The 22,500-nt window shown below is 45.5% G+C and overlaps 2 protein-coding genes across 4 annotated transcripts in view; both read left to right on the forward strand.

Annotated features, from left to right (window-relative positions):
* The window catches only part of c7hxorf58 (chromosome 7 CXorf58 homolog), an 8,534-nt gene extending 4,233 nt beyond the window's left edge, over nt 1–4,301 (forward strand). For 2 of the 3 annotated variants that reach the window (XM_063202700.1, XM_063202701.1), the window contains exons 7-9: nt 953–1,155; nt 1,920–2,058; nt 3,925–4,301. In XM_063202700.1, coding sequence (XP_063058770.1) covers nt 953–1,155; nt 1,920–2,058; nt 3,925–4,149 — 567 coding nt within the window. In that variant the 3' untranslated portion in view covers nt 4,150–4,301. Of the gene's footprint in view, nt 1–952; nt 1,156–1,866; nt 2,059–3,924 lie in introns of all 3 variants that reach the window. The other variant, XM_063202703.1, reaches the window with a different exon arrangement.
* A 4,674-nt stretch (nt 4,302–8,975) lies between these two features.
* Nucleotides 8,976–22,500, forward strand: part of LOC134453301 (zinc finger Y-chromosomal protein 1) — a 17,606-nt gene continuing 4,081 nt past the window's right edge. Inside the window, exons 1-9 of the mRNA XM_063204177.1 lie at nt 8,976–9,179; nt 13,150–13,252; nt 14,074–14,237; nt 15,585–15,738; nt 16,225–16,356; nt 16,902–16,985; nt 18,453–18,578; nt 18,998–19,102; nt 21,296–21,435. Coding sequence (XP_063060247.1) covers nt 13,186–13,252; nt 14,074–14,237; nt 15,585–15,738; nt 16,225–16,356; nt 16,902–16,985; nt 18,453–18,578; nt 18,998–19,102; nt 21,296–21,435 — 972 coding nt within the window. The 5' untranslated portion in view covers nt 8,976–9,179; nt 13,150–13,185. The remainder of the gene's footprint in view (nt 9,180–13,149; nt 13,253–14,073; nt 14,238–15,584; nt 15,739–16,224; nt 16,357–16,901; nt 16,986–18,452; nt 18,579–18,997; nt 19,103–21,295; nt 21,436–22,500) is intronic.

Raw genomic sequence — 22,500 nt, forward strand, 5'->3', positions numbered from 1 at the left:
GTTATGGACCAAACAAAAATTCGGCCATCTTGAATTCAGCCATCTTGAAAGTGTTGACCTCCAAACTCGAATCAGTTCATGAACCTACCCTAGAGCATTCACACACCAAATCTGGGACAAATCCATCCACCCGGTCAGAAGTTATGGACCAAACAAAAATTCGGCCATCTTGAATTCAGCCATCTTGAAAGTGTTGACCTCCCAACTCGAAGCAGTTCATGAACCTACCCTAGAGCATTCACACACCAAATCTGGGACAAATCCATCCACCCGGTCAGAAGTTATGGACCAAACAAAAATTCGGCCATCTTGAATTCAGCCATCTTGAAAGTGTTGACCTCCAAACTCGAATCAGTTCATGAACCTGCCCTAAAGCATTCACCCAAAAAATCTGGGACAAATCCAAACATCTGTTCAAAAGTTATGGACCAAACAAAAATTCGGCCATCTTGAATTAAGCCATCTTGAAAGTGTTGACCTCCCAACTCGAAGCAGTTCATGAACCTACCCTAGAGCATTCACACACCAAATCTGGGACAAATCCATCCACCCGGTCAGAAGTTATGGACCAAACAAAAATTCGGCCATCTTGAATTCAGCCATCTTGAAAGTGTTGACCTCCAAATTCGAATCAGTTCATGAACCTGCCCTAGAGCATTCACCCAAAAAAATCTGGGACAAATCCAAACATCCGTTCAAAAGTTATCGCGTTAACACGAAAGACCTTACGCGGCGGACGCGGACGCGGACGCGGACGCGGCGGCGGCGCACGCAAAACCATTACATCCCCGACGCTCCGCGTTTCGGGGATATAATTAGCCTTAGGGGCCACATGCATGCAGGGGCCACAATGGAAATTATTTCTTTCTTTCAATGTATGGTTCAGTTTGCAATCCCATGTTTTATATCGAGATATGGTCAAATAAATAAATTCATTCCTTCATTCTTGCAGTCGTGCCGCTCTCCACCAGAGGGGGCGCTATTCTCCTCCCGCTGCTCTCCAACCTGCCAGCTGCACTCCCAGCGTTCTACAGCCGTGCAGTTCCACTGTTCACCAGCAGGGACCACCGCGGCCGATCGCAGCGTGTGCATCTGCCACACGCCAATGGTCAACGCAGAGGCCCGCCTCCCAGGGAGACGTTCGGGAGACGGCAGGTGAGGAACAGGCTGCTTAGCCAATCAGAGACATCTTAAGGGTGATGAGCAGCCTGTTTAACCAATCAGAGAGGTGTAGTGTATTGTAGTGTAGATCACGGGCTTCTATAGGCCTATAAAGAGTTAGTCTATTGCCATAGTGCTGAAGTCCTGGCGACAAATAAGGTGGCAAAATTGAGTATCACTGGGGAATCTGAGAAGAATTTTTGTGCATTTCAAAGCACACAATTTAAACGGACTGTGGAATTACTTGACCTACTCGACTTGTGTCAGGACAGTAGCAGTATGGCCAAATTTGTAGAACTACTACATCTAACCAAGCCATGCTAACACAAACGTATGGCAGCGAGGGATTTAGCTGGAACGTCCCACGCTAGCATAAAACCACGTGACCAGAGATCAAAGCATAACGTAACTGTGTTACACCTACGGCTCTGGTGTAGATGATGAGCAGGTTCTTTAACCAATCATGGGCATCTTAGTGGTGATGAGCAGGCTGATTAGCCAATCAGAGACGTTTTAAGGTCGGGGATATGCACAGAGGGTACGCAGTACGCAAACATTTCATCAACCAATCAAGCCGCCAGCTACTCCTCCCCCTCCAATCAGGTCACTCCAAGCCCTAATGCCGCCTCCCCCTCATCTCTCCTGGTCCAATCACATCACTCCGCCCTAATGCCGCCTCCCCGTCATCTCTCCTGCTCCAATCAGGTCACTCCAAGCCCTAATGCCGCCTCCCCCCTCATCTCTCCTGCTCCAATCAGGTCGCCCGTTGCCCCTCCCACGTCTCGTCAGCTGTCGGCCTCATCGCCCGCAGCATCACGACTGTCGTCAAGGAGATCCAGAGCATTCCACAGAGCCATGAGCCGGAAGATGAAGAAGCTGTACATCACAGGAGAACAGGTACACACACACACACACACACACACACACACACACACACACACCATGACACACACACACACCATGACACACACACACACACACCATGACACACACACACACACACACACACACACACACCATGACACACACACACACACACACACCATGACACACATACACACACACACCATGATCAGGAGGATGAAGAAGCTGTACATCACAGGAGAACAGGTACACACACACACACACCATGACACACACACACACACACACACACACACCATGACACACACACACACACACACACACACACACCATGACACACACACACACACACCATGACACACACACACACACACACACACCATGACACACACACACACACACACACACACCATGACACACATACACACCATGACGCATACCATGACACACACACACACACACACACACACACACACACACACACCATGACACACACACACACACACACTCACACACACCATGACACGCACACACACACACACACACACACACACACACACACACACACACACTCACACACACCATGACACGCACACACACACACACACACACACATACACACACACCATGACACACACACACATCATGACACACACACACAAACACACCATGACACACACACACACTGGGGGCAGTAAGAGTTTATTGGTTGCTTAACAACATGATCTAACACACCCCTTTACCTTGGGCGATGAGCACCATGGTAGTGTAAAGTTGGTTGTAATGTGTAACAGTGGTGTAATATAAGCGAACAGTAGCGTAATAGTATTGTGTAACAGTAGTGTCACCTAATGGTGCACTCCAGACCCAATCCAAACTAGTAGGAGGTGCTTATCCCCCACCTCCTACTACGAAAAATACTGTACTCTGGAATAGGGATGTTAAAAATACTGTATACTCTGGAATAGGGATGTTAAAAATACTGTACTCTGGAACGCCAGGTGAAGTGGAACCTCCCACTAGCGAAGCGGGGTGAACTCACACTACTATCACCTCAACAAACTGAAGTGGAGGATAATGGATAATGCCCATGGAGCCATCATGCAAAATGTCAATAAATAAGTGAAACTTAAATTTCTCTCATGTGTGCTGTTGTTCCAGACACAGTCATTTTTAACTCAACATCTTCTTCATGTTATAGCGTAATATTGTGTCAACATAAATGCAACATACACCAGAAATAATAGCTATTATGGTTATTTTGGCTCGTATCAAAACACCTCCCTAAGTTAGTTAAACCACGGCGGTTGCTATGGTTATACAACTCCCACTTCAATTACCGGGAACGGGAGCTGACATAATATGCAGGTAGGAGAAGTACGATCTCCTACTAGTTTGAATTGGGTCTGGAATGTAATGTGATGCAACAGTAGAGTAATGTAATGCAAGGGTGCTGCAATGTAACAGAAGTGTAATTTAACATAACAGTGGAGTAATGTAATGTAATGGAGGTGTAATAGAATGTAACAAATGTGTAATATAATGTTAGGGTGGCGTAATAGAATGTAAGGGTACTGCAATGTAGTAGTACCAGAGATTCTTTAAGTATATAAACAATGGTCCAATGGAACCTCTCTCTCTCTACTCTCTCTGGTAGTGCGGTGAAATCTAATAGCACAAACACACCAGAAGCGACTAGAGTGACGCCGTCGACAGAAGTACAGTGACAAGAGGCGATTTGTCGACAGTCTGTTATGCTAACTAAATATTATGCTAACTAGCTATGATGCGGTTTGCCGACAGCAGCCAGCTTGTGTCGCTTTTGTTATGAAGACTTTCCATCGAGTCTCTTCTGGTGTATTGATGCGGTAATAGTGACCTTGGTTCTGGTTGCCATAGAATCCTGAGGCACGCGTGAAGCAGGATAGATCAGCCGTCATCATCCCGCCCCCTGCATCCCTACTGGCTGAGGAGGACCAGGAGGCGGGCTTTACCACAAGCCCCTTCCCCCTGTCAGACGAATCGGAGTGGGAGGACGACGAGGAAGTGGTCCAGCTCTGTGATTGGTCACAGAATTTGGGGGAGGAGCTTGAGGAAAACATAGAGCCAAAAGCTGATGACTAGAGTCTCATTGGCTACAGTGTAACTGCTATTTATTAAGGAACGCAAAATAACGCTACTTTTAAAAAAACACAAAATAATGCCTCTTTCATCATTAGGCCGAAGGCACCTTATCCTGAATGCCATTTGATGTGAAATATGTGAAATAATAAACATTTAGCTATAAATCACTATGTCTGTGGCTTTGTGGATGCTTTATTTGTGCATGGGTGTGTTTTGAATTAGTGTGTGTGTGTGTGTGTGTGATCTTTTAACAGCAACACAGACATGCTGTGCAAAAAGGGGCAGCAGTGCTTATACTGCCTTGGGAAGCTATCTAAGTTCCATGTTGACAAGACTCTGATGAGCATGTTTTACAGATCCTTTATAGAATCTATACTTACCTTCTCTGCCACCTGCTGGTATGCTCTTCTTAATGTGGGTGGTTGACGTTTAAGGCCGTAACGCAAAAACAAAAAACAAAAATTCCAATTCCTGAAAAAAATGATGGAAAAAATAGAATAGAAAAAAATAAAGCACTTAGTGGTCTGTGGAATTTCGCCTTATTTTTGCCATTTTTGGGAAAATGTGTCAACACATTGCATCAACACATTGCATAGGCATGTCACACCGCAGGAAAATTGAGTCACACCACAGGGAATTCACTGCATTATGGCCATTTTAATCCTTTTGTATACATGACTGACATCTGAGCTCATGCTAACTTGATAATGATATTGTGTTTAATCTTAATATGTGTTTTCATTTATATATATATATATAAAAAACTTTTTTTCCTCCTATAAGAGCAGTCACACCACAGGACACCATAAAATGAACCTAAGCATTGCGTGACAGAAAGATTGCAATATGAAGACATATTAAGAGGTTAATAGTCACCCTTAAACTTCCACAGCACTCTCCAATAACTGAGGTACTGACTGGTTAGGAGCCAGTCTTTAAGACCCTTGTAGTTGGCCTTGCAGCTGCCCATTCACAAACATTGACATACATGTCACCCCACAGGACGCAATTTGTGTTACGAAATTGAACTTGTAGTTAATATTACTGTCTTGAGTTTTTTTCACATTCACATATCTTAATATAAAGTTAATATTTATGCAATCATGCCAAATGCTTCATACATTATTCAAAATGTTGTTGGTTAATTCATATATATATTATATTCCAGGTTTCATTAATGTTACAGTCACACCGCAGGATATTTGACATATAAACCTTTACATAAATCTTAACAAAAATGTTTCTTCTCATCTAAAGACTAATATGAAACATAATGTACCACATCTTCTTTCATTGACATATGTTTTTTAAAGGAAAAATAACAGTTTTGTAGGTTTTTAACCAATGTTACGAAAAAACAAGGCGTCACGTCTCCCACCCATGTAAAAAATACAAATGGCATACCCAAGATTATCAAGGTATGCAGTAAAATCACAGACGTTCACCAGAAAAATATGACTGTACTGTAGAATTCCAGTTTTTACCCTCTGGTTCCCGCCTTAAATACCCACCGGAACGAACCAATAGATACAAGAACTCTTTCGTACCCACAGCTGCCCAGCTGTTCAACTCAACTAGAAAATGCAGATAGTCATGTGTAGCGCGCTCATAAACTTTTATGTATTCTTAGTACTGCACTTATTTATTATTTATCCACCATGCTTTTATAATTCCTTTATTATTCCTAACCTTTTATGTGTTTCTTGTGTTTTTATGTGTGAAGTATGTGTGTGCGTGTGTGTGAGGTGTACTACTACGGCACAACAATTGCCCATACTGGGACAAATAAAGCTACTGAACTGAACTGATCACATACGTACTGTAAAAAGGGTTGCCACCCGTCCCTTGAAATACGGAATCGTCCTGTATTCGGAAATAAAAGTATGGGTTCAGTATACCTTACGGGACACAGGACGGGATGTTCACGGGACACGGGACTTCAAAATGCAGAAAATTACATATAAGAAATGTTCTGGGGGAAGACTCCCAGACCCCACCAAAATGACGTGCCTCGTATTTTTATCAATGACAGTTGGGCTAATTGTAAACAATTATCTTGGGGGCCGAAAAAGATGCCTGCCTGGTTCTCACCAGACCTCTGTGTGTGTGCAGCTCTGGAGCCCCCTGGTGGAGCTCCAACACACAGAGAGTGTACCCTAGTAGCAAAGTTTGTCTGGCCCACTGTCGGCCCAATTGTTTTTTTTGCCGGAGTCTGACAGTTGGCCCAATTCTGGCTTTGTCCGTGGCCCAATAATGGCCCTATTACCGTATGCTGACGACAGTTATTTTCAGTGTCGGCCGAGTGTTGCCTCAGTACACTGCATGAAGTGACAGTTATTTTCAGTGTTCTATGAAGTGTTGGCTGAGTCACGGTAACCAGTGTTCCTGCCGAGCTGACACTCAGCCGACAGTGCCGACATTCAGCCAAAATCGTGCCGGCTGTGCTTGCTACCTGGGTAGTGGTAGTGCAGCTCATGAAGCTGCAGGGAACTACACAGGTCGGGTAAGAGCCAGGCGAGATTAAGATGACCTCAGGAGCAGCAAGGACGTCCCTCGAGACATCCAGTAGGGTCCCCACCCCTGATATAGGCCTACAGCCTACACTACAGTAGTGTGCAGCGGCCAACAGCCACTCTCATCTAGTAAGAGGACTTCTCTCCAGGGGTAGGCAGCCTATGCATCATTCCCCCCTCAGTGAATCCTGTGTTTTATATTAATGTTGCCCAGGGACCACGGATGCAAATTAGCTTTGTAGCTAACTCCGGTAGTCTACTGGAACTGTACTGTACATGGCCTAGTTGTCAAATAAACCAAAAAACTAAACTAAACATAACATAATAGAATCACTGACAGTATATACAGTTAGGGCCAGAAATATTTGGACAGCAACACAATCATCATCCTTTTCCACCCTATACCCCACCACAATGCATTTGAAATAAAACAAACAAGCTGTGCATTAACTGTGGACTCTCAGCGTTAATGTGAGGGTGTTAAAATCCATATCGCATAAACAGGAATGAAATAGCAACGTTTTTTGTGTGTGTTGCCCACTTTTCAAGGGATCAAAAGTAATTGGACAGTAGGCTTCTCAGCTATTTTCCAGTCAGATGTGTGTTATTCCCTTACTACACCATCACCAAGATGTCAATACAAGGTCTTAGAGTTCATTTGAAGTGTTCCATTTGCATTTCCGTATATTTTTACGGAATATCCATGAGATTCAAAGTCCACCTGTCACCATCAGTGATGCAAGCCATCATAAGGTTGAAAGAAATCAAAACAAACCCATTTGAGAGATGGGGAAACATTGAATATGACTAATTCAAGAGTTCAGAATGTTGGAAAAAAAAAAATACCAGAGCAACACTGAATTACCTGGCAGACATGGAAGACAAATGCTGTGGATGACAGACAATATTCTGTATCTGGTGAACAAAAACCCATCTGCCAACAGTTGGCCAGATGTAGAACATTGTCCAGGTGAACGGTGGATACATGTCCAAGGCAACAATCAAGAAAAAGATCAAGAACATTGAGGAACACTTCACCATAGGAAATACAGAGGGTTTACTGAAAGATGAAAATTATTGATTGCATCAGACATAGCAATACCAGATTTGGCTTTGCCAAACAACGTCTTAAAAAGACTGTATAGGTCTTGACCTACATCCTATGGACAGAGGAGACAAAAATCATCTTGTACAAGGGTAATGGGAAGAAAGGAGTATAGAGAAGGGAAGGAACTGCTCATGATTCAAAGCATACCACCCAATCAGTGAATCATGGTGGTATTAGTGTCATGGTGTGGGCATGCATATCTGTCAATACTATTTTCCCCTTGTATTTATTGATGATGAGGACTACAGACAAAAGCCACAGGATGAATTCTGAAGATTTTCAGGCTATATTATCATGTCATATTAAACCTAATAGTTCTGAACTCATTGGACAATGCTTCACAGTGCAGATGGAAAATGACCCAAAGCTTCATCTGAAAGCCACTAAGCCATTTCTACCCCAAAAAAGTGGAATATTATTCAATGGCCCAGTCAATCACCTCACCTGAGTACGGTTGAGCAAGCATTTCACTTGCTGGAGGAAAAACTGAAGGGAAAATACCCTAAGAATAAGCAGGAACTGAAGACTGTTGCAATAGAGAGCTCACCATAGCATCACCAGAGATGAAACCAAGTGTCTATTGATGTCTATGGATTGCAAATTACAGGCTGTAACTGACTGGAAATTATTTGCAACCAAATAATTAAAAATTGAAAGTTTGATGTATAAATACTAGACTGTCCAATTACTTTTGGTCCCTTAAAAATGGGGTGGCACTGATAGAAAATGTCATAATTCCTTCACAGTTCACTCGATTTGGACGCAAACACCCCCATATTAAAATTGAAAGTCTGCAGTTAATGTACATCCCGTTTGTTTCATTTCAAATCCATTGGGATGGTGTACAGCACCAAAAAGATGAAAAGTGTGCAGATGTCCAAATATTTATGGCCCTAACTGTATAAATAGACTGGACTGGACTAGAATAGAATAGAATAGAATAGAATAGCAAGCCTTGATTGCCACCATAGGCCTAAGGTAGGCCTATATGAGGGGTTAGTGGAGTAAGATGGGAGGGCCCCCATTATCCCATAATAAGCAGGACTTCACCATAACATCTCCATAGATCTGCTCCACTGGGTAAGATACCAGCTCCATGGACCATGGTGGAGGTCTGCAATCTGCATCCACCCCCCACCCTGCTCTCCTCCCCCTCCCCCCTCTCTCCTCTCGTCCTCCCCTCCCCTCTCCTCTCCTGAGCAGGCCCTTTCCAGACACCGTGCTCTCGCCTCTCCTTCCACCCCAGGTCCATTCACCCTTCTTTGGGCTGGAAATACACACTGTGTCCGGCATTTGTGTCCTTAAAAACAACTGATAAGACGCTTTGTGAATACGTCAGTGCGGTTGCATTCCAGTTGTGTTTTATACGGGGGCTGCAGGAGAGGACTCAACTGCCTCCAAAATACATGGTAAGATCTGTAGCTTACTGCTGTTTTTTCCTGAATGATTATGTCCATGCAATGTGAGCACAGGCGGTGTCAAAATACACCCATGCGGTGCAATGTGCGCGTGGTATCATTGCGATGTGTCAGAATGGAGCTGATTACGAGATTAGGGTTATTTGGCGTCGAGGAGGAGGGGAGAAGGGTTGGGGGGACTTCCTGGTCATTGCTAACCGGCGGAGGAGTGCGTCTAGACGGCGTAATCCTGCCGGAAATCTCGCTGTGTGGCCCCTGGAAGCCTGCGGACAGGGGGCTAGTGGACGCGTGCTAAAGGCTAAAGCTAACGCTATTGTTGCCGTCTTTGAATGGGGTGACATTATGCCAGACGGCGCATTGCGAATGACAGAGTGCAAATCATTTTCGTTCATCTTAATCAGCTTTAGCTGAATGAAATGATGTGAGTTGATCTCGCTGTGGTGGTCAAAATGGCGACCTTGCGGTCTGCGTTTTGTCTGAAATGTGTGAATCTGCACACAGTGGTTTTGGAGAGCCGCTAGCCGCCATGTTTGTTGTTTCCAGGCTAGCTAGCTAGTCGACTCAGCTAGGAGGAGGACCCAGCTAGCATAAACACTGCAGAAATCAGCACTATTTCTATTCCACTATCCTGTCTCTTGTAAATGGGAAGTCTCGACACTCCGTCATGTCTATCTCTTAACGTGTTACTGAATGGAAAATTCCATTTGGTTGTGGCTACCCCCATGTGGTGTGTGTGAGCGGTAATATTATAAATAGGTCACTCTGCCAGGGCTGCAATGCTGCTCACCGCACTGCTTGGGGCTGTCTGCCAGGGGAGTACATTCCCCCCGGTGTGAACCTTCCCAGCCAGCCGAAGAGGAGACCTGCAACTGGGGCTGAGGTGCACGCACTGCACGGGCCAGAGAGATGGGGGTGGCACAATTAGTGGCATGTTGCATAGAAATATGGTGAAAACATAACATGCACGCAGTGACTTCAGATGCACCAGACACCAAATCAAGACCACAGGTCTCGTGTCGTCGTCGCCCCTCCTCTGACACACAGTGCATTAGGTTAGTGGTGGTAGTGTAAGTACACCACTATTACACGTTGTTACATAGTAGGTACAAAACACATTGCATTACGCTTTTATCCTAAAGAGATCTTACAGTTACGTTACAGGGTATTGGTCACAGTCCCTGCAGCAATGTGTGGTTAGGTAGGTGTCTTGGTCAGGGGCACTTAAGCCATGGAGATAGGGAATGGCAGAGTGGGACTCAAACCTGTAACCCTCTCATTTCTAAAGGCCATCTCCTTAACCACTTGGCCACGGCTATCCCATGCACTACACCACCATTGCATGTTGCTACATTGTAGGTACAACACACAAAGGTGTAGGTTTGGCTAGGAGAGTGGTGGGGACATTACAATGGCTGTTCTCAGGATGTGCTATCTTTGCATTATATCTGAAAAAGTGTTGGGGACTAGCTAGGTTTACCTCAAAAGTGGTGTCGACATGTCCCCACCGTCCACACCTAAAATAATGGGGTCAGCTCTATGTTCCCACAGCCCAAATGGTCCCAGCTTATTCCTGCTGCTCCATGTTCCCACAGTTTTAAGAAATTATTCAAATATAAGCCCTATGCTCTACAACTCCATGTTCCCACATTTCCAAGTAAACTAAGAGAACCAATAGGCCTAAAAATAATGTTAAAAATCTTAGTGATGTGGGACCAATGGGCTTTGGGACCAATGGGCTGTGGGAACATAGACACGCTCCCAAAATTACACCCATGACGACACACATTGGTTTCTCCTGTCCTCTGACCGCAGACTCAACCTATAGCCAGCATGACATGTGTTAGTGCAGAGCCACACAGATTGTTAACCGGAGAAAGTGAAAAGAACTAAGGGCATGTTTGGGTTAGCTAAACTAGACATCTCTCTCTGGCTCTCAGTCAGCCTCTGGTTCCCAACCTTGAAAGCCCACCTGAGAAACTCCCATTGTCATTGTAACACAACACTTCACAGCACACAATGCTCACTGCCCACAATGAAATTGCATTCATGCCACCCCTGTGCAAGGGGGAAGCCCTAAACTGCGCCCCAAGGGACCAATGCAGCTCAACGGTACAATGCTCAGGGTACCTCGGTTGTAGAGGAGGATGGGGGAGAGTGCTGTTTAATTACTCCCCAACAACCTGGCGTGTCGCTCGGGAGCCGAACCTGCAACCTTTGGGCTACAACTGTGACGTCACCTAACCACTTACCCACGAATGGGCCCTCCTCTTGTGCGGCCAGTCATGGGTAAGTGGTTAGGGCGTCAGCTAGATAGACCTAGTGGTGCTGGTGACTTGCACCTGTAGAAGGGTCATTGACCCAGCACTCTGGCAGCATGAAAAAGCGTGATGTTTCACGCTCGAGCATTCTGTGCTTTGGTACGACTTTCCATGTTAACTCAGTGCTCTACAACGCTGCAGAAAAGCAGTTTTGTCATGTGAGAATACTTTTCCCATGGCTACTGCAAATTTCTGTTAGCTGCCATGACCAACACCATCCCTAACCTGTCAGCAACGTTTCTGCCACCTTACTTTTGTCAACAACAGCAAAATAAACTAGGGAAATGGCTAAGTTGTGCCCAGACCAAAACCCTCCCTAATCTGTCACAGAGCGTTGTAGAGCACGAGGAAACATGCAAAGTCGTTGGTTGTGCACATGTGATAGTTCAAGTTGGCGTGTTATTCAAGTGCAGTGTTGTGATGCCATGTTGACCCAGATGTGTTCCATAACCTGCTCACTACCAGGTTCTACTACATGGTTTAGAGAGGACTCCTTTTTAATGGCGCACGCACGCACGCACGCACACACACACACTAGGGATGGCACAAACCGCACCGAAAACCGAAACCGTACAATTCACATACATACCGAACCGAACCGTGCAATCCGTCACAAACCGCAATTCATGTACTGCCCAGAAAAATGTCAAATTTAACTTGCGCATCATCACTTTATAACTACAGTTATATAAATATTGTTTAATATTCCCAGTACACCATTTATCATGAGCTAAAAAAAAGAACCGTAGAGAACCGAAAACCGTGAACTTGACACCGTGATATGAACCGAACCGTGAATTTTGTGAACCGTACCACCCCTAACACACACACACACAACATCACTATTCATGTGAGCACTCACAGCCAAGATAATGCTATACATACACACACACATATAGCATTACTATAGGCACATATCTATAGGCACACCAGATTAAATCTCACTACTGATTTGGGCCAGCGACAGCAGGGCCGTCTTGTATGAGCAAAGTGTTTTATAATGTCTGTGTGTATGGGTCATTTCATATGACATCCATGCAAATGCTGCTCTGGGGTACACAGATACTGTTTACTGTTACAGGCTCACCAGAATAGTGCCAGTGCCCGCACCACTTTCGTTTGGCCCTAAAGTACTTACCTGCAAACTATCTGTGTTCATCCCAGGCTCTGAACTTTTCCGCATATGACTGTGTTACCTGGATGAACCTGCTGACGACGTTCACATTGTCGTCATGGTTTGCATTTTTCGGTTCATGCTGTGAACCAACTTTCCGGTTCGCGAACGTCAAGATCTGTGGTGAACATGCTGGCCGGTTCATAATTAGGTGCGGGAACGGAAACGGCCACCGGCACGGATCTCAGTGGGCCTGAACACGCCAGTGTAATTAAAATCCACAACGGTTAGGCCCCAAAGGTGTCTCATTTCAAGTGCAATGACCCCTATACTGTACATTCACCCAATCACACACCCACACAGCACTGGCAGGGGCTGCCACATGCAGAGGATGTATGCTCAGTATGTTGCTCAATGACTCTTCAATGCCGGTAGAGTGAGGCTTGAACCTGCAACCCTCTGGCTGTTGAACTGGCACCTCTACCATTCTAATGAAATTACTTTTCCTTGTTTCTGATTGGTTCCACAGTTTGACACGAGCCAATGAGGTGTGAGAGGTGGGGCTATGGACGACCACATGACCAGGCTCGCGATACACCCACAGGAGCCGAAAATCATCCTACATGGAGGAGGTACGCACACACACACACACTCTCACACACACACACACACACACACACACACACACACACACACACACACACACACACACACACACACACACTCACACTCATGGCAAGATCATACTACACACAGGAGGTACACACACACACACACACACACACACACACACAGCCGAAAATCATCATCATGGATGAGGTACGCACACACACACACGCACACACACACACACACACACAGGAGCCCAAGATCATACGAAGGAGGTACACACACACACACACAAACACACCCATAGCCACAGGAGCCGAAAATCATTGTACATGGAGGAGGTACACACACACACACACACGCGCGCACACACACACACACAGGAACCCAAGATCATACGAAGGAGGTACACACACACACACACAAACACACCCATAGCCACAGGAGCCGAAAATCATTGTACATGGAGGAGGTACACACACACACACACACGCGCGCACACACACACACACAGGAACCCAAGATCATACGAAGGAGGTACACACACACACACACACAAACACACCCATAGCCACAGGAGCCGAAAATCATTGTACATGGAGGAGGTACACACACACACACACACGCGCACACACACTCACACACAGGAGCCCAAGATCATACTATACAAAGGAGCTGTGTGTGTCTGTGGCTACAGATCTATAATAGTGTGTGTGTCTGTCTCTGTGTGTGTGTGTGTGTGTGTGTGTGTGTGTGTGTGTGTGTGTGTGTGTGTGTGTGTGTGTGTCTGTCTCTGTGTGTGTGTGTGTGTGTGTGTGTGTGTGTGTGTGTGTGTGTGTGTCAGACGAAGGCTTGGTGGTGGAGCTTCAGGTGTCATCGTCGAGGGCGGGGTCTGTTGTCGATGAGAACGATGTGGCCAATGAGGAGGTGGAGGACGACGAGATCGACCAATTAGTGATCCAGGACTCCGCTGAGGACCTCGTCCAATACCAGGAGGAGGATGAGGAGGTATACATATACATTACACTATTACTATATATCAAATATAACACATATATACATAAATATATATACACTCAGCGGAGGACCTCGTGCAGTGCCAGGAAGAGGATGAGGGCGTATATATTACACTATTGCTACAACACTATATTACACTATTACTACATATCAAATATAATAAATACAGGGGGTTGGACAAAATTACTGAGACACCTGTTATTTTAGTGTGGGAAAGTTTCATGGCTCGAGTGGACCAGCCTGTTGGCCAATCTTCATTAATGGCACATTGCACCCCTAAAGTGAAGTGTGAAGGTTCAGTTAGTTGGGTGAGAGCACAATTTTGCTAAAAAATGTTGCAATCCGCACAACATTATGGGACATGTCAGAGTTCAAAAAGGAGAAATTCTTGGTACGTGTGTAGCTGGTGCATCTTTGACGGAGACAGCAAGTCTTTGTGATGTATCAAGAGCAGCATGACGGGTGTCTCAGATATTTTGTCCAACCCCTTTATATATAAATATATATACACTCAGCGGAGGACCTCGTCCAATGCTAATTGACAACATGGATCCACCCTGCCTTACATCAAGTTCTACACAGTATATAGTTCAGTTCAGGCTGGTGGTGTAATTGTGTGGGGATATGTTGTAATTGAGCATTGCTGCAACACCATATGAGTATTATTGCAGGCAGTTAAATCAGTTCTGAAGGCAACAGGGGCTCCATCCCAGCCTGATTATCGACTTTCAAATCTCAAAGACTTGGTCTGACCAAGAGCATAACAATTAACATTTCCCAAATGGCATGGTTGACCCGTCTCCCTAGGTTTGCTACTGGTTGACTGGTGTCACACAAAGTGAGTTCCTGATTTTTCATATCAGAAACGATATTTGAATGGCTCTTGGCTGACTAGAAGCAACGCAGAAAGTGTTGCTTCCCTAACGGTAGGGACACATACACGCGAATTTGCGAACTTTGCCATTCATTCCTATGAGAGAGGCGAAGGCAAGCGATGGCAAGCGAAAGCAAGCGAACAGGAGCGAAGCGAAGCAAATTATTATAGAAAGTTTAATGTTATGCAAATGAGGAGCGAATTCGCCTGCCGCGGCCCAATCAAATCAACAACATAACTGTTCCATTCCATTTGATTCGCCGCGACGACCTGATGACGGTTGGATTTCGCCTCTCTTTGCTTCGCCTCCTATGTGTCCCTACCGTTAGAGGGCGTGGCCTGGCTAAGCCTAACGTGGCACTAGCAAGGTGTACCTAATAAAGTGGCCGGTGAGGAGAGAGAGAGAGAGAGAGAGAGAGAGAGAGAGAGAAATATGACTACTGACTTTTGATGTTTGCCTCCAGGTTGCCATGGATACGTGTGTGGTCCAGATGGGGGAGGATGATGAGGATGATGATGGGGTTACCGTGGCGAGGGTGGTGGGGGGCGACGGGGAGGAAGAGAGGGAGGGAAGAGAAGAGGAGGAGGACGGCTGTGGAGACTACCTCATGATCTCATGTGAGTAGACACACACATTACATTACATCACTTCCTGTAGTGCTGCAGAGCATGACTTCCTGTTCTTCTTCTCTTTCTGTGGTGTTCGGTAGCGGCTTTTCCCCTCTCTCTCTCTCCCCCATCACTCTTTCTCTCTCTCTCTTCTCTCTTCTCTCTCTCTCTCTCTCTCTCTCTCTCTCTCTCTTCTCTCCTATCTCTCCTATCTCTTTCTCTTCTCTCTCTCTCCTCTCTCTTCTCTTCTCTCTATCACTCTCTCTCTCTTCTCTTCTCTCTCTCTCCTCTCTCTTTCTCTTCTCTCTCTATTCTCTCTCTCCTCTCTCTTCTCTTCTCTCTATCACTCTCTCTCCCCGTCTCTCTCTCTCTCTCCCTCTCTCCCTCTCTCTCTCTCTCTCTCTCTCCTCTCCTCTCTTCTCTCTCATCTCTCCTCTTCTCTCTATCCCTCCCTCTCATCTCTCTCCTCTTCTCTCTATCCCTCTCTCTCTGTAGTGGATGAGGCCGGTAAGATGGTGTCTGGTGAGGGGGAGGAGTCAGCGGTGGTTGCCGGGGGCGATAAGGGTGATGGACAGGAGGTCATCAAGGTCTACATCTTCAAAGCAGACGATGCCAACGAGGACATGGGTACGGGTACGGGAGTGTGTGTGTGTGTGTTGAGGTGTGTGTGTGTGTGTGTGTGTGTGTGTGTGTGTGTGTCTGTGAAGTGTGAACACCTAGGAGATAGGTATGCTCACGTGGAAGTGTGCGTGTGTAATTTTATTTTTTGAGATTTTCCTGAAATAACCCGTACATCAAGACGACTTCATTGAATTCATAGACCGGAGCACAGGCCTTACGCTCACCAGAAAGTCAGAGTCGTTTGATCCCTGTGACTGAATTAATCTTTTTTTGGAGGGGGGGGGTTCAACTTTATTAGGACAGGACAGTGAAGAGTGGGACAGGAAATGAGTGGGAGAGAGATGGGGAAAGGTCGGCAAAGGACCGCATGGCCGCATGGCAGGCGAGTGCCCTACCGGATGGCCACGGCAGGGCCATAAGCGTGTGTAATGTTAATGTGTGTGTATAATCTGTTAATATGTGTAATGTATTGTGTGTGTGTGTATTATGTATTCTGTGTATAATGTATTTTGTGTGTGTGTGTGTGTGTTTGTGTGTTTGTGTGTGTCCAGGTGATGCTGAGGTTGTGGGGGAGGAGGAGTCAGAGACCACAGCTGATGACTACATGCCTGTCAACGACAACAACCGCGACGACTGTAAATATGCTACACTATATTACACTATATTACAACAACCGCGACGACTGTAAATATGCTACACTATATTACACTATATTACAACAACCGCGACGACTGTAAATATGCTACACTATATTACACTTCATTATATTACACTACATTACATTACACTGCATTATACTAAATGCAGAGAGAAGCGTAATGTAATTTGGCATGCCTAATTTACCACCTGCATTCTCTTCTCCACTCAACTGTCATCCGCCTGAGTTCGGCGCGAAAAGATGGGCACGCCTATTGAACCAGCTGCATCTCATTCTCTGATCTGCCGTCATTTGGTGTAATTTCAGTGCACTGTAATGTGGAATGGCCCTTAATTAACTATCCAGCATTTATTCTCCGCTCACGTGTCCCCAGTCAGAAATGTTCTTTCTCGCTCGCACCCACCACCTCCCCTTTCGCCTCCCTTCCGCCGCTTTTCGATCGATTCGTCAGGTGTCTTGCCCTAGGTTCCTTCCAGTTCACCTCGCTCCATTGCTCTCCAACCATCATCTGCCGGGGGTGTCCGCTCAGAGTTCTCACATATCTGGGGGCAGAGATACTGCCCGAGCTCTCAGTGGCGCCCCGTACTCTCGAGCTCGAGAATGTTTGCTGCATAGACATATCTCTGCCGTCACAGTACTTCAGCACCACGGCCAGCGATCTTGCCCAATACCCCAAGTAATCTCTCAGCTTTTTGAGTGCAATGGTGCCTGCGGACCCCGTGAAGCTCTTTGATGATCAGTCCACAACGTGGACAGCACGATCACAAGAAGTCCGTTCTTCAGCGAGAACGAATATGCATACATGCTTAATCCAAATTTCAGAGAGTGAACTAATGAAACTACATTACTTTACATTACAACAACTGCACCGACTGTAACTATATTACACTATATTTCATTACATTATATTACATTATATTACACTGTTACAGTATATTAAACTATATTCCTATATTACTATATTGTAGCTAAGGAGGTCTACATGGTACAGTATATTAAACTATATTACTATACTGTAGCTAAGGAGGTCTACATGGTACAGTATATTAAACTATATTGCTATATTATTATATTGTAGCTAAGGAGTTTATTAAACTATATTGCTATATTACTATATTGCTATATTGCTATATTGCTATATTGCTATATTACTATATTGCTATATTACTATATTACTATATTACTATATTACTATATTGTAGCTAAGGAGGTCTACATGCTATATTCCTATATGACTGTATTACTGCAGCTAAGGAGGTCTACATGTTACAGTATATTCCTATATTGCTATACTGTAGCTAAGGAGTGTATTAAACTATATTACTATACTGTAGCTAAGGAGGTCTACATGGTACAGTATATTAAACTATATTGCTATACTCTAGCTAAGGAGGTCTACATGGTACAGTATATTAAACTATATTCCTATATTACTATAATGCAGCTAAGGAGGTCTACATGGAGGTGGTGGTTGGCCAAGAGGATCCTAACGTGGCGGCCGCAGAGCGTTGCTACGACAACTCGACTCTCAACAAGGAGTTCACGCCAGCGACATGGGCATCAGCATACGGTCAGTACAACACACACACACGCACACACACACACACACATACAGTACATTACACACACACATGTGCACACACATATTACACATACACACACAAACACACACACACACAAACACACACACGTTACATGCACACTTTACACACACACATTACACACCCACACAAACATATTACAGTACAGGCATTACAGACACACAGACACATAGTGGAGGTGTGTAATTACTACCATTGCTGCATATGATGACAATAATCACAAGGACATTGTACTACAATTTGTAGCAAAGAAGAGTAGAGTTGCCCCTGCCGAGACTCAAACCCGAACCGTGTGTGTGTGTGTGTGTGTGTGTGTGTGTGTGTGTGTGTGTGTGTGTGTGTGTGTGTGTGTGTGTGTGTGTGTGTGTGTGTGTGTGTGTGTGTGTAGAGGCGCGTAACGGGGCGGCGAGTGCGTTTCTGCACATGGAGGACTCGATGGCCGGAGGGAAGAGCAGACGGAGGTCAGAACCACGACAACAACAAGTGCAGACAGGTACCATACACACACACACACACACACACACACACACACACACACACACACACACACACACACACACACACACACCTGTACAACACACACACACACACACACACACCCACACCAGTACACACACACACACACACACACACACCCACACCTGTACAACACACACACACACACACACACACACACACACACACACACACACACAGGGCTCTAAATTAACTTTTTCCACCACCAGCCAATTTGGCTAGTAGACATTTTTTCTTACTAGCCAAATGGAAGGTCAACTAGCCATTTTTTTCTCACCAAAATAAACCATGCGTTAATTATGTTGCTTTTAATTATTTTATTAAACTAGGCTATGTCCTCAACACAGATAAACAATATAAATATTATACTCAATATAATTCAGTCTATTCTATAATTATTTAGTAATTATATTTTTATTACCTGCATTTAATTATTTTTCATTCCATTTCCATATACTGCACAGACAGCCAAACACTAGCCTATTACCTCACACACCATCACCCAAACCTCATACAGTATAGGCCTACAACTCACACAAACACAGCATGCCTTCAACACTAATGTCACACACATACCAGACTTTCAACATACACTAGCCAAACACACACACAACCAAACACTGCAAAACCTCATATCCCCTACACAGAATCACTTCACACACAGTGGGCCAAATACCATGGACAATGCACAGAAGACAGTTGAAGGGGGGAAGAGATGACGGGAGGAGAAGGAGACGGAGAGGAGAAGGACAGGAGACACCCGCGCGCGCGCACACACACACCTACACAGTGCGTGAATGATGTCCGCATTGTGTGTTTATGCTGCTGCTGCGTGACACCTTCAAGTTCCTCCAGGTTAAATTAATATTACGTTTACTTACGATGCGCTTGGAATGACAATTACCGTTACGCTATGTCAACTAGATATCCAATAACACCACGGACACCACGCTTAGGCTACTTTGTTACTTTCGTCGCTAGTTTTTGTTATCTTTTTTTCACTTACTCATATCCATGTCAAACTCGTGCAGGGTCTTTGCGATTGCGTGGGCGTTATTAGGAAACGACAACTCCATCGTTTGTAGTTGCGAGGATCTCGCAAATATCAGACGGCTTCTGACGGCAACGACACTGTTTTGACAGACAGCTGTCCTGTCCCTTCACTCACTCACGCCGTTTTCGCTCCACCAATACTCTATTTCACCGTCATAACAGTTACGCTGCTATTACTTGCATTCATCGACACATAACCGTGCTTTAACCACTGCCACATTATTTTTCATCTGACAAACCTACAAAACCAAAGTAATCGGCGCTAGTCCGCTCATTGAACATATTTTATTAACACTAGTTCGAGCGGCGCGCGGGTATCAAACACGCAGCCAATGGATGTGAGGCTGCCTTATTGTGATTAACGGTCAGCCAATGGGTGTGGGCTACATCATGACGGTAGGACTAATGTTCATGGGTAATGTAGGCGACGTTTTAACGTTCATCAGACGGCAGCTACAGATCTGTGCGGGCAGCTGTTTAACGTTCAGTCGGGCGCGCGCTACCGGCCAATTTGGCTAGTGGATGATTTTTTCTACCAGCCAAAATGATTTTTCACCCGCATTTGGCGTGTTGGCGTGCGTTAATTTAGAGCCCTGCACACACACACACACACACACACACACACACACACACACACACACACACACACCTGTACCACACACACACACACATACCTGTACAACACACTCACACTCACACACACATAAACACACACACACACACACACACGCACACACACACACACACACACACATACCTGTACAACACACTCACACTCACACACACATAAACACACACACACCTGTACAATACACACACACTCACACACATAAACACACACACTCACCGATTTAGAGGTACGATACACACCACATGAGGGCCCAGGTGTGGATGTATCGCGGTGCTAATGTATTTGTGTGTGTGTGTGTGTGTGTGTGTGTGTGTGTGTGTGTGTGTGTGTGTGTGTGTGTGTGTGTGTGTGTGTGTGTGTAGCGATCATCATTGGCCCCTATGGCCAGCCCCTGACGGTGTATCCGTGTTTCCTGTGTGTGTGTGTGTGTGTGTGTGTGTGTGTGTGTGTGTGTGTGTGTGTGTGTGTGTGTGTGTGTGTGTGTAGCGATCATCATTGGCCCCTATGGCCAGCCGCTGACGGTGTATCCGTGTTTCCTGTGCGGTAAGAAGTTTAAAAGTCGCGGCTTCCTCCGAAGACACCAGAGAACACAACACACAGACCTGCTCACCAAGACGCGCAAGAAGGTACACACACACACACACACACACACACACACACACACACACACACCACACAGACCTGCTCACCAAGACCCGCAAGAAGGTACACACACACACACACACACACACACACACACACACACACACACACACACACACACACACACACACACACCACACAGACCTGCTCACCAAGACGCGCAAGAAGGTACACACGCACACACACATATTCGCACACACACACACACACACACGCACACACACCACACCACACAGACCTGCTCACCAAGACTCGCAAGAAGGTACACACACACACACACACACACACACACACACACACACACACACACACACACACACCACACAGACCTGCTCACCAAGACGCGCAAGAAGGTACACACACACACACACACACACACACACACACACACACACACACACAGACCTGCTCACCAAGACCCGCAAGAAGGTACACACACACACACACACACACACACACACACACACACAGACCTGCTCACCAAGACCCGCAAGAAGGTACACACACGCACATACACGCACACACACACACACACACACACACACACACTAAGACACTGTGCTCCTCTAATTCTGGCCTGATGACGTGTCGTGTTACTAAGTTACTAAAGGCCTTTTTCCACATACAACCTGGCCGTGCCGTGTCATGTCGAGCTGAGTGGTGCTGTTAAACCAGCCCGTTTGTGTTTCCATTACAAACCATGTAACCCGGAGAATGGTTGGAATTATGTTTTTGCCGTTGTCACGTAGCATTCATTTATGTAGGCTAGCTGACTTAAGGTAAGGCAGACAGATAATTGATCTACAAATAGTTTTAGGAACACCATATTTGGATACTACAGTGTTGATTTCTGCCTTCGATGTTAATATCAAAGTAATAAAGTGTCAAACTAAAGAGCATTCCAATAGAGTTGATCTGGTGGCCGCCATGATTATTTTTTGATCCACTGGTGAGGACGAGCTGACGCACTGGATTCTGGGTAGTAGGCAGCGAAAGACACGCTCAGTCCCTCCAGCCAAAAAAACGGGGGTTGGTTTCAGACCTAATCG

Source organism: Engraulis encrasicolus, chromosome 7 (genome assembly GCF_034702125.1).
Source record: "Engraulis encrasicolus isolate BLACKSEA-1 chromosome 7, IST_EnEncr_1.0, whole genome shotgun sequence".
NCBI lineage: Eukaryota > Metazoa > Chordata > Actinopteri > Clupeiformes > Engraulidae > Engraulis > Engraulis encrasicolus.